We start from the raw sequence: 13,747 nt of genomic DNA, 5'->3' as shown, positions 1-13,747 counted from the left end.
CACAATGAATTTGTTGTCCAAGAAGTGAAAAAAGCGTGATATTTTTCCAGCCTTACCTTCTTTATTTATACAGCAAGCAAACAATCAACTAGGAAATAAATCTTGGAACATAATCTTGAGGAATTTTAACTAATATTAATGAGCAATAGGGCTTAGTTTTCCATAGATACACAAACACAAAAAAAAAAAAAAAAAAAAGCTTTGCATTTAGTTTCTTGAAGGTAAGTTCTGATACAAGAATATTTACTACCAAAAAGTAACAATGTTCAAATCAATTAATCTTTATTCAAGGTAAAATTAAGCAGAGAGGAGGAGTGCTTATGCACACATAAATGATAGGAGCACTAAATATTTGTCATGATTTTTCAAAGACACCAAAGTTAACACCACTATAAGATGTAGCATTTATAAGCCTATTGTATAGGTTTATTGGGAAAAATTTTATAAAAACACCATAATGGGAGTCTATGATTTAGAAATAATATTTTTAGAAGTGTTTCATTGTGTATCAAACTACACAATAATGTTTGTATTTAAAATCAGAAAATAACTCCTGGAAACCTTTTTTTTTTTTAGCATTACTTGACATCACACAGAAGTGCTACTCCACGCAGTACCCAGTGCTCTGGAGGCTGTCGGGTTCTAAGATCCATAGCAGCAATGTAATTAAGGTCTGTTCGACTGCTCTTTTTGTAGACTGGACATGAATACAGACGTGGATCCTTTGCAGCTGAAAAGACAGAAGAGACATAAAGAGCAATTAAACTAAGTTGAAAAAATGGGGCCCTAAGGGATTGATCATAAGGCAAATGGAAAACTGAATCCAAGTTCAATAGTACTCTGCCTTCTATTTGCTATTGCCAGTTGAAGGACATACATGGTTTGAAATCTTTAGGTTTAACATGAGCACCTAGGAACTGATGCAAACCAATATATGTAAATGGACACTAGAGTAATTAGTGTTCTTATTGGTTCAATCTGCCCACCAAACATTACTTCTTATCAATGTATTATGCCAAAATAAAATTTCCCTACTTTTGACCTGGTAACTTACAAACTTAGTTTGAAATATATTTCATATTTGAGAGTACCAGTCATCAACTACTTCACTGCAGAATTAGAGCAGTAGTCAAGTCATTCTCAGTACTTCAGTATTCATTATTTAGTATCTTGGCCGCTGATCATGCCTTTTATAAAACATTAGCTATGCAAAATAGCATGTTAGCAAGACTTGCTTTTAGGGATGGAATGCTTTTCAACAAAGTTTTCCAATTTTATGTTCTTCAGTGGATTATTCTGTTCTGTTTTATATCCGTATTCAACAGCATGTCCTATCCTATATGCAAAAACTCATTACATTAAGACAAATTACATATTTTCCCAGCACTGTCCTTGAGCCTCCTAAGTTTTCTTTCCATTCCTTTACCACCTCAAAGACAAAAGATCTCCCACGACCTCACTCCACCTCTTGTTTGCTTCCATGAGCTCAAAGTCAGACTTGTCTGGGAAGAAAAGTTTTTATAAATATACATATTATATATGTGTGTATACATATGTATTTATATATATATATAAACATATTATCTATAAACACAATATATACCTGCATATGTATATATGTATATGCGTGTGTGTGTATATAATCCATGAGTATCTTGTATGTTGTATATACACATATACATATATTTTATATATATATATATACAAAAATTACGTTCAGTTTTGGTATGAGTGAAAGATTATTTAGATTTTTGTTATGGAGGCTACACAGATCATGTATAAGAAAAATGGCATTTTAGGTCTAGGACACATATTGTCAATATGTACATACAGCTTACCTGTTATAAAGTTCTTAACACCATTAAGACCACATGTAGAGACCTATCTAAATCTTAGGAAAAGTGCCTACTATCAATTATGAAGCAAGCCTGAAACATATTTTCAATGGAAGTCTAGGAAGTCTTCCACCTTGAAAGAGATTTGCTATGTATAGAATGATTAGTAACAGCCTCACAAAATCCCTGCAAGCCCAAAAGATTCCAATGCAGTTAAATAAAATGTTACCTTGAATCCAATGGAAATAACATCCTTTACAATACTGTTACTTACTGTTATTCTCTGCATATATCCTTATAACTGGCATCAGCTCAAAGAGCACCTTGGGCTTAGATTCTGTCAGTCTCATGTTTCTTCTGTCCCAACCAGCTCCTTCTAAATACAGCCCATACACGTAGACACCTTCTGAAGGAGGGCTTGTGATATCATCCTTCATCCATTTGGTGACTTCATTGCACAGCACTACACTGTCAAGAGCCCATCCTTTGTTAGCTCTCGTTATTTCCTGCCCAAACCAGACAAAAGTTAGGTGGTTAAATTTTCACATGACCTCAGAACCCTTTTTCCCAGCAGTTATTAGAAATAAATTTTTATGGTCATAAAATGTCATCTTCAGTACAAAAAAAAAAAACCACCAATCCTTTACAATATCCATGTTCACAGAAGTCTGACTTTTCTCTAAGGGAATGATGGCATCGCACTACAAGAAAGCTGTCAGTACTTTTGCCACTATATTTGATTTTAATTTCTTTCTATTATATAAAGTATCTTAAAACGATACCAAGTAACACAACCACTGAATGCCAATGGTAGCCAGCTCTTGTGAACACAAAAATTTCACATATTTGATGAGATGAGAAAACATTACCTCCATGTGGTAAGTGAAACATATTTTCTGGAGTTACCTTCCTTTTCCTGCACCTCTACTCTTCAGTAACTGTATTCTTAATGAGTAAAAACTCACTCAGCTATAAAGCTATGTAAATAGACTGCAAAAAAAAACCTGTTAGTTGATGCACTGGACAACACGCAACTCTCAGTTGCCCAGTTCTAGACTATGCCATGCAAATAAGTTGTGGCAAACCCAAGTTTCATCACGGTCTTCCAATGGCTTCAAAAATCTTTCTTTGAAATAACTGGAATGAATGCTTGCCCTGTACTGCAGTTACATGGATGATCTAAAAGAACTCAAGATTTATAGCTCAGTGATCATTGTGGATCTTTCTCTTTCTCACATCAAAGCCCAGAAACTCACTTTGGTATTTACTTGGCCTATTAGGTTGTTACATATCCACAGTTCCTTTTTACGGAACCAGAAAATTCTGTAGTTTCCAACTGTTTTGGGCCCTGCTAGTAAACCTTTTCCATGAGCTTGGATGCAAAAGACAGTCCCAGTTTAGGACTGTTCACGCAAAAGAAATATTTTGTTACATAATTCCAAGGCTATGTGCCTGAAATTTTAGATCACACTACCCAGACCTTCAGAGTAGGAGGGGATATTTTTCCTACATCAAAAATCTTCATTCTCTTCTCCAAAAGTTTGGGCTTTTATTTTCCTGAGGTCCCATTGTATTTTCACCTGAGTGCTCTTTTATAATTTTTCACATTCTAGATGCTTACTGTCTCCAGTATGTCCCTTTATGCTGACCAACACAGGCATTTATTGTTTCCTTTTAAAGGAAAAAAGTTGCTGAACAGCCAAACAATCACCAAACCAATGTACATGCATTAGCAAACACATCAAATATTATTCTTCTATGCATTAATAAAAAGGAAAGTCTTTCCCACTTCCTGAAGAAAGACTTAATCAGCTACTGAACAGCAGCAGTGAAATGTAAGACTAATTCTGAATAGCTTTTCAGCCCAGTCTCCAGTCAGGTAAGTACTGAACACAGAACATAAGACATGGGGGGAAAAGGCAAATTCATGGGCTTAATGGCCATTCTCAGAGATATCCCAATGGAAATACGAGACTTTATGTTTTTCTAGTCTACCTTAATAATGTTGTGAGGTAGCCTCTACTTACTTGGGCCTTGGTCAACACAGGACACATAATTTAACACATTAGTGGTTGTTATACTAACCAAGTATGTGTGAAGGGAGAACAGTTCACTCAGGAAATGTTACACAGTCACATATCTTTCCATGTGTATAAACTCATCCTTCATCAGACAATACATTTTATTTTTAAAAGTATGTGAAAAAATAAGCAGAATAAGACTTCAAACACAATTTACCTGTCTCACTGCAGTTAAAAATCCTTGCGGATTAAAAAACCCTGTCATCCAGAAACAGTTGGGTCGACTTTCAAAAATCCATTTGCAAAACTGGTGGTTTCTTTCTAGAAGCTCAGTAAACCAGAAACCAAGTGTACTGGAAGGCCAAGATGCCTAAAAACAGTAAACATGTTTTAAAATAGCATACTGCTGTCAAGAAAAGCTACATCCTCCCATGGTAATAAACAATATATTATTAGCAAAGCATATTTGAAGATCATCTTAACTTTAACCTGATGCTTAAACTTTGCGTCCCACCGAAACCTGAAGGAAATTCTTTCTCTGTTTAAATTCATGTCTACTATTCAATTTACATGTTTAATGCTCTCTGTGGAATTGTCCATTTTATGACATTTTTGCAAGGTTAAACAGCTGTATAAGCTAAAAAGAAAAATTGCATACATGTCTTTATAATTGAAAGGTCAATATATCAAGACAACATGATTTCTGTAAGACTGTTCTGCATTTTTATGCTTCTGAATAAAACCTAAGAAAAGCTGAACTTGGACAATGGAGAGATATAGCTGTGTTGTGAAGCATCTGTTTACATCAAGTTTTTCTACCATGAAAACACTTTGTCAGTACAAACAAAACAAGCAAACACCAACCAAAAAAAACCCCACCTTTTCTTTAAAAAAAAAATTCTTCCCATCAGTTGCTGTTAACAGGTCTAATTATCCCTGAAAACAATTTCTCTTCCATAAGGAGAGGCTGAGAGCTGGGATTGTTTAGCTTGGAGAAGAGAAGGCTTAGAGGAGGCTTAAATATGTTTATATCTCATGTGGAGGAGAAAAGACAGAGCCTGATCCTTTTCAGTAGTTGGAGAAAAAGCAATGGGAACAAGATGAAATGTCAGAAATTCTGTTTCAACTTAAGGAGTTTTCTGTTTGGCTGGTGGTTGATTGATTGGTTGGGTTTTACTGTGAAGGTGATCAAATAGTGGAATGGGTTGCACCTCTGTGATTCTGGAGGCTCCTGGGAAACCTGATTTAACTGAGCCTGCTTTAGAAAGTGTGATTAAACTACACTGTCTCCACAGGTCCTTTCCAGCATCTACTATTCTGTAATTATGTGGCAATTGCTCCAAGTCAAAGTGCACTGATTTTGACCAAGATGAACAGGCCACCTCTACTTAACCCAGATAAGGATGTCCAATAATTATATATGTCCAATGAATAACACCATCTTAGTCATTAATGTGGGTGCTAATTTTAAAAATCCATCATCACATTTTAAATTTCTCTCCTCTCCCTAGGTTTTCATACTGCCAATATGTAAAAATGGCACATAGCTGCATCCTTCACATTCATTTCAGTTTTCATAAATGAAAGAAGGTTTGTTTTGAGTATGTTTAATTTAGCACAAAATCTATTCCAGCAGTTGCACAGCTCTGATTAACACTTCTGAAAAACAGTTTGAAAAAAATGTTTACTCTAAGTCTGGCAGTTTTATCTAGTCTTCAGAAATAGCTTTTTTATTTCTTTCCAGAACAAGTGATGTACACCTACCTTTTTCCAGCTAGCAGGAATCCTTCCATCATACATGCAGTCTAAAGCATCCCTCAGATTTTCACTCATAACTATTGTCCCATCAATGGCAAGTTTTAGATCAGTCAGAGTGCTTCTCACTAAAGAAATAACTCTCTGCATTTGTTCAATCTCCTGTCGCAAAAATATGTGCATAGGTTGAAAAGGTCCCATGTTCTTTAGTTTTTCTTTTACCTGTTGGTAGAAAACCAAAGATCCTTCAATAGAAGTGAAAAAAACAAAATTGGATTTATGTCAATGTTAGGCCCCAATGTAATCTTTGAGACATAACATAATTTATTTATGAGCTTAAATGGTCAGTTTGGCGCCTCCCTTGAATTATCTGTGAGAGAGAAACACAGGATTTGTTCCAAGAGGAATCTGTGATGTTCAGACTGGCTATGTTTTCAGTCCAAGTCATGATTTAGTCTTTGAGCTAATGCCACTGAAAGAGCTTGTAGGCTGTTTACCTTAGTTCAAAGAATTCAGCTTTAGTTCCAGCAAGCAGTTCTGAGGTTCTTTTTGAACAAACCAATCAAGAGTATTTGCCCCAGCTACTTTGCTTCAACACAGCAGCAATGCCTGGGAACTACCACAATACCAGGCAGTCTTGTATTCTAACCAAACTCACTGATACATTTTTAATCAAAAGTGTTAAATTAACAAATAAACAGCTGCATGAACATAACTAGAAATTTTATAGTGTCAACAACCTCTGTTATAAGCTGATGATCCTACCTCCCCCATTGTGCAAATGACAACTTAAGCATTAACAGGTTTAATATTTCTGAAAAAGTTCTTACAAAAGCACTTTAGCACACATGTAATGACTTCATTATAAACATTAATAGCTTGGCCAAACTTCTTTAAAATACAAAATATTGCCTGTATGAATTGATTCAAATATGCTTTTAGAAAAGTTTCTGGGGTTTTGGGCTTGTTGGTTTGGTTTTTTTAAATCCATAAAAGGCAAGATGGAGCAAATGTTTTTGCCAGAATTTCATTCACTCACTTCAAATGGTACATAATCAGCAGGAAGTTTTTCCAGCATATCATCAGCCAGTCTGGCTACAACTGCCTCTCGAGTTTCACCTCCTCCACCAGAGCTATCTTTAGGCTGAATACTGAGGATGGTGTCCAATACATCTCTGGAAACTTTACTTTGGTAGGTGATATCCGCATTGGGGTGCAAACCAAACACCTCTGGTGTGTCATAAGCAGGAAGGCTCTACATAGTAAAATATAAGAAGAGTACAACTGGAGATTTAGAAGCAAATTTAAAAATAAATCCCCCCCAAAAAATCCCCAAAAAAAAAAAAAAACATAAAACTCAACACATAACAAAACCAAATAAAAAACAGGAAAAAAAAAAACTTGATTACTGTTAAGTAACAAGCTAGATTTCTTCAAATAGTCTTATGCCAAATAACTTGCTGTGGTCTATTTGTCATGCCCCAGTCCAAATCACACCAAACAAATTGTGTTTTAACAATGATATGCTATTTTAATAAAAAAATTTTTACTCTCATATATCTAGACATTTCATTTCAAAGAGGTTGTACCCAATGTCTGGACTCCATTCTTTGCCCTCTTGAATAACTTTGTGCCTTTAGGTACATCCCACAAGCAAAACACATGAAAAAGAAAATGCATATTACTGTCATGAAGATGATAACATTGATAACAATAATTAGCTGTCATTAATAGATGTGCAAACTGCTAGAAATCAGTTTAAAAATCTGTGAATGAAAGACAAAATACAGGTACTCAGAAAAAAGAGAAAAATTATAGGGAATTAGGAACTTATGAGAAACAAGTGATTAGCTTTCATTTACCAACCTGTATGTACTGAAGGTATTGATCCACCATAGTACATTTGGGTATGCAGTATCCTTTGTAAAAGCTGAATTCCTGACTGAATGTGTTTTCACTGAACCAAATCTTTACAAATGTGTTCATGAGTCTTTTGTCAAAGTCATCTGTCACACGACCACCATACTGGATCTCACCTATCATGTAACAAACAGTACTCCAAGAGATCCCCTAAAACCAAGCAGAAAGCACTGACTTCAGCCAATCACCTTCTTATTTACTTAGATCTGCCTTAGAAAAAACAGCTGATGTACCATGTCTGTCCCACTTGAAAGAAAGTTACTTTCCTATTATTCTTTTTCATTATAGTCTTGCATTCCCAGAACACCTGCAAGGATTTCTCAAAATAGAATTCACCAACAAATTCAAGAGCATCTTGAAGATAGCAAGAGGGTTACATATATATTTGAATTCTCCTTTCACTTAAAATGCCAAATGCAACTTGCTCTGCCACAGACCTCTCTGTATGACAACTGACCATATGAAAGTGAGAAACATAGGAGACATTCTTGTATAATCATTTAAAACAACTTTTGATTTCTTCATGCTGCAAAGTTTGGGGGGGGGGGGGGGGGGCCAAAGCTTATTTTTACTCAAAATAGATTTAAACAAAAGAGTATTTGAAATATCCCTTTTTAACTAATTGACTTAATTAGAATTGAAAAGAAGGTCTATACTGCTAAGGTTTACATTTCTGAGATGGATGGAAAAGTGGGTTTTTTTTTAAATGTTGAGGTTAATACAGAAATTAAACATGCACTGGATTACAAGTCTAAGTCTGCTGCTGTAGAGACAGATATACTTGAAGTATTGAATATTTGTGGTAAAACAATAATTTAAAATCACTCTTGTCATTCAGTTATTAGGAAGCATTTACATACATTCCACTACTAGAAAGATCCATCATCTTAATCCACCTTTCTCACAAAATCACTAATTACCTTCTTGGTATCCATGCGATTCAAGTGGTTTTGAACGAACTGCACCGTAGCATTGAAATCAGCTTGATTAAACTCATAGGGAATATTCCAACCCAGAGAGCCAAACTTGCGTCTTTCCTGAACGGTGGAGTGCAGAAAGGCTACAGCAAACAACAGTGGTTTCCATTGCACCATTTTACTGGCATCTAATAAATCCTGGCTGACACCTATTGATTGCAAATGGGCTTTATGAGAATCACTGTAATTGTCTTGTTCAAAATTACTTGAAATCAGGGCTAAAATATCACTCTAGAGGTATTCACTTGGCTCTCTGCCTTTCCCAAGGGTAAATTATTGTCCCACAAAGTGTTCTGTGCTGGAGACAGTTTAAAGCATGTTATTATATTGTTCAAATTAAAAGAGTAAACTTCAGGGAGAAAAAAACACAATTTGCTAATAGTTGAATTCACATCAAGTTGCTTTCTGCACAGAATCCTTTATGTAGCGTAAAGAGCAATTGATAGCCAACCATATCATTTTTCTGCCAAAAGACAGAATATTAAAAATTCAAACACTTTGAACTGACATACTAGAAGCCAACCTGAGAAAAGGCATTCCCTGTTTTGTTATCCAATTAATTCTGACAAAAGAATGTCAGCAAATCATCTTCTTAATTTTCAAAACAAAAACTAAGATGTGCCCTGGCATCATTGTGAACAGTTCCTCATATTAGCTTACATTTACTACCAGTTTAACATGACTACACAATAGTATCACAGTCCAAAATTTAATTTTAAATCATTACCATACTAGCACTCACCACTATATGTTCTCTTTAGTCCAGCTCTGAGCCCTTGAGGTGGTTCATTGGTAAACTTAATCGACATTTGAAGAAGGGTGATGGGGAATTGTTTGTGAATGTCAGTTGTCATCCACAGTCTAAAGCTTTCATGAACAGTCTCTGTCTCTATTACAGTGTCCATTAACTCATCCAGAAAGTCAAGTCCAAGGTGGCAGTTTTGCAGAAGTGCCCAACCTCCCTAGTTTCAAACAACAGAATTTTTAAAGTTATCAAGATTGTTCAAAAACTGAAATCACTCCTTGAAGGGAGCTAAGCTGTGGGCTGTTTCTTCTGAAGATGGTGTTAGCTTATTTGGTTTTTTCACCTGAACAAGTGGTTTCTACTTGTCTCATCTGGTCTTTTCAAATAGTCTCTACCCTTTCCATTTCAATACATTTAAAACATAACTTGTCATGACTACAGTGCTGATAGAAAATGATAAATTTTGACTTACATAAGGGAGCTCAGGAGTAGCTCCATAGAGCAACCTGCTAAACCTTGTTCCTCACAAGTGTCCCAGGCTTGGAAAATAACCAAATAAGCATACATAACTAATCTACTACTATCAATCAATAGATGCCAAACATTCTTATATTAATTACCTTAGTTCTTTTATAGGCATCTCATATACCTCTTCACTAAGAGGGCTTGTGAGACAGTGAGGCAATGTAACTGCATTTCTCTTAACTAAACAAAAGGTGCTCCTTTGCCCTGTTTTTAAATGGGTTTCTTCTCATTTGATTGGTCAATTAGTTCCTTATGTGAAGTTATCAAACAAGAATCTGAAGCAGAACTAAAACAGGTTATATAAAGAAGCTCATAAAACAGGAGAGTGAGATCAGTATTTTTACATCAGCAGGCATAGCAGTAGTATCACCTGATGCACAAAGCATGCCAAATTGGAACATCTCAAGTTTCTTATACACATAGTTTTGTTCTTTAATTCCTCTTCCTGCAAAATGCCTGTGCTACCAGACTGTCCCTCACAAGTCCAAATTCAGACTACAGTAATATGAAACAACTTGCTATACTACCTTGTTTTTCTCAAGTTTATGTAACTATCAATTGCATATTTGGAATTCATTTTCTTCATTTAACAAAATACATCCATATTACTGAAAATAAAAAATTGAAAATGTAATCTGAAATGCCTACAGAAGAATATTTACTGGTAATATAATCAAAAAAACCCCCAAAAAATCAATTCAGCTATGTCCATCAGTCTGCAATCAACTATAAAACTGCATTTTATATGAAAAGCACTCCATTTTCAATGAAAAGTATCTGCTCAGTATCAAGAAGCTTGTTATAGCAAACCAAAGGAGTGTGAAAATACAGTTCTCTTGCTTAGGACTCTCATACAAATAAACTTAGGGATTTGCATCAGCATTAACTACCCACCAAGTAACATTATCCCATGGCAGGATTTTTATTTCTAGGTGTTTAATATAGAGAGGAAAATGTTCATATTTTTGTTGCTTACATGAGCCATTGTTTGCTGTAGGAGTTTACGAGCGTGGATTCCTTGCTCCTGGCCCATGGAAACACAACACGTTTCTGTCTTCAGTCTTTTTCCCAAAGCAATTATTGAGTCCGTAGGATCAGAGCCCATGGAAAGAAAGCATATGAGGGGAGTACGTGGATCTGACTCTTCCCATGTTTTCTCCAAGTCCAAGACAACTCCCTCTACATATTTCTCCCCCATAGTGTCAGTGATATATTTTCTTGCCTGTATTAAAAAGGGTAAATTTAACTTGTGACCTAACCATTTTATAATGCTTTCTTCCCAGTGTAAATGCTACCAAAAATTCAACTGAATACCAAAGGCTGCTAAAAATTTATATCAAAAATACAAATACGCAACAAGTTTATTTTTCCATGTCAGCACATCATAGTGTCTTTGAAGCTGTTATTTCTTACAGCCTTATACAGCCAGTTAATTTTTTCAATAATTATTATATTACATATATCTGCATGTATTTTATATATAATAACTATAATTAGAGTATAATAAAAATAATAACTTCTCTAAAACTTTAGAAAAATTTTAATGATTTAAGGATATCTCCATTAGATAGTGCAACTCTTAGCATCAAAATCTAGAAAAATAGGAGAAAAGGACCAAAGATGGGCTCCAAAGCACTTAGGCCTTTCTCACCTCCACAGTTAAATAAGCAATGAATTAACAGTAGTAATGATTAAAATAACTATCACTAAGTAGATTATCCAAAGGAACAGGTGAAAACCATCTCTTATCCCTTCTTTATTTATCTTTTAAAATTCCAGATTATTATTCTTTTTCACAAAGAAATAGAAAAGGCTCTTTCAAACAGGTTGAGATCATCTTTTTTGTACTTTCCCCCCACACATCTCTTGTCTTGGATAAATCTTCCCCTTAATACCTCTGGGTTACCTCTCAGAGACAAAAGACATTCAGCATTGAGCATTTGATAAACTATCAGTTTTCATAAAACCATCAAAAGATGAATGTTTACCTTGCCCCAATAGCAGTAGAGAGGAACTAATCTTTTGTGATCTGTTTCAGACACATAGCATACATCATAGAGGTATTCTTTATAGAGTACTGCTGAACATATTGACTGCAGTACACCAATTACTGGTGAGATTTTCTCTGAATCCAATCACAATGTCTAAAGATTTGTATCAATAAAATTAATACCACACTTCCAATTTCAGTAAATCATCATTAATTGCTCTGAATTGCCAATAATTTTATCATTTTTTGGTCTTTTGTACTGGAAAAGAACATAAAAGTTAAAAATAGGCTTCTAGAAGATTCTTTTTCTTTAAAAAAGGTCTATTTAATAAACTTCAGTTCTGTAATTTTTAATAGATGTCTTTAAATTGAGAGCTTTGAGCAGACTTTATTAAAGATTTTTCTAAAGTGGTTCTAATTCTTCCATGCAAGAAATATTTTCTTAATTAAATCATTTTCAATTTTCCCTCAACCAGTCAAGTTCATTAAAATATTGGACTTCAGTCGAACATGGGGACACTTCTAAAATTCTAGTGAGTAAGCAAGGACAGCCAAAAGTATCTTCTGAACTAATAAAGAAAATCTGGATAAACACATATTATTCCAGCAGAAATCACCACAGTGATATCCACCACAGTGGATAATATTTGCTCAATATATTGGAATAATTTTGTTTTCACTGCCCTTGTAATAAATACATAAATGGTCTGAAAAGAATTTCAGAAAATACAACATAAAGGTCCATTGCAAAAAGGTGTTTAGCATTATATAAGATAGTACTAACCTGCAATCTGAAAACTATTATTCTAATGATATCTGAATAGACCATCTAGGCTATATAAATATACCTGAGCTATGGTCCTGTCAGGACACCAAGATCTGATAAGAAGAAGATGTCTGAAGGAGTCCAGAGATTGACCATAGCCACTAGGCACCAATTCCTCCTCGGGATTCTTACTATCAAACCAGAGTTTCCACTGTTTCTCTTCTCTGGAAATCTGCAATTATACAATCAAAGCAGCAAATATCACTAAACAGACAAGTCATATTTGCACTGCCACTAGGTCACAAATTTTTATGAGTCAGAGACATGAAATCCGCACCCAAGCATTTGTCTAGAGATATTCTTCCACAAATTTAATAAGGCTATTAAAAATGACAGGATAAAATATCAGATTATAAGTATACTATTGTAGAATGCAGCACCCTGGAGTATTCATATTCTGAAAACAGGAGCTACTAATCAGTACGTTATAGTCTGATATAACAGCATAGCTATGTCAGAATATGGATAGCTAGCCACAGACACAGCTTTGAGAACAGCAAGTACACAATTACTCTCCACATGAGAGAGCATGTGGAGCATGTACCTTCTCCCTAACATTTACTCCATGTAACCAGAGAAATACTGGAAGAAGCATCATAAAATATAGTGTAAGAAAGCACAACATGGGTGCAAGATAATGCAATAACTAGAATAAAATAAAGTTGTAATGTATTAATTAGGCAATGGCAAGCTGAATCCCAATCCAAAAATATTATAATTTTATAAAGTGTGAACACTCTACACTATTCTTATTTTCCTGGGAGTGGTTGAGTTTTTATATCAACATCGGTTGCTAAGCAGTCAGGGCCATAACTGTGGCTATTTGCTGCCACTTTTGTTACTCTTCCATAAAATAAATCAGTTTCCACCATATGGCTTGATAGCTACCAGAAAATTACTCATTAAATAAGAGATCAACTTTCAAAAGCTCTTACGTACTTGATCAAGAATATCTGAAAACTCTTCAAGCTTACTGAGCTCTACCAAGTTCAACCAAGTCATATCCAGAATCCATTTAGCCGGCTTAGGAGGACAAGCTTTAAGGTCTACGGAAGCACCACCTGCAAGAAATTGAAATTAGTTATTAGTACTGTTGGAGAGACAAAGAAAAATAAACAAAATAAGAGGGAAAAAACAAATACAATAATCCAGT

At 34.9% G+C, this 13,747-nt stretch overlaps 1 protein-coding gene across 1 annotated transcript in view; it reads right to left on the bottom strand.

Annotated features, from left to right (window-relative positions):
• Nucleotides 1–495: 495 nt before the first annotated feature.
• Nucleotides 496–13,747, bottom strand: part of DNAH5 (dynein axonemal heavy chain 5) — a 116,526-nt gene continuing 103,274 nt past the window's right edge. Inside the window, exons 69-79 of the mRNA XM_058825320.1 lie at nt 13,534–13,655; nt 12,617–12,766; nt 10,755–11,000; nt 9,251–9,470; nt 8,452–8,657; nt 7,478–7,681; nt 6,651–6,866; nt 5,621–5,833; nt 4,074–4,226; nt 2,110–2,341; nt 496–730 (exon numbers count right to left, since the gene is read on the bottom strand). Coding sequence (XP_058681303.1) covers nt 579–730; nt 2,110–2,341; nt 4,074–4,226; nt 5,621–5,833; nt 6,651–6,866; nt 7,478–7,681; nt 8,452–8,657; nt 9,251–9,470; nt 10,755–11,000; nt 12,617–12,766; nt 13,534–13,655 — 2,114 coding nt within the window. The 3' untranslated portion in view covers nt 496–578. The remainder of the gene's footprint in view (nt 731–2,109; nt 2,342–4,073; nt 4,227–5,620; nt 5,834–6,650; nt 6,867–7,477; nt 7,682–8,451; nt 8,658–9,250; nt 9,471–10,754; nt 11,001–12,616; nt 12,767–13,533; nt 13,656–13,747) is intronic.

Source organism: Ammospiza caudacuta, chromosome 1 (genome assembly GCF_027887145.1).
Source record: "Ammospiza caudacuta isolate bAmmCau1 chromosome 1, bAmmCau1.pri, whole genome shotgun sequence".
NCBI classification, from domain to species: Eukaryota; Metazoa; Chordata; class Aves; order Passeriformes; family Passerellidae; genus Ammospiza; species Ammospiza caudacuta.
The sequence above is the reverse complement of the archived record's forward strand: the minus strand, read 5'-3'. Positions and strand labels throughout refer to the sequence as shown.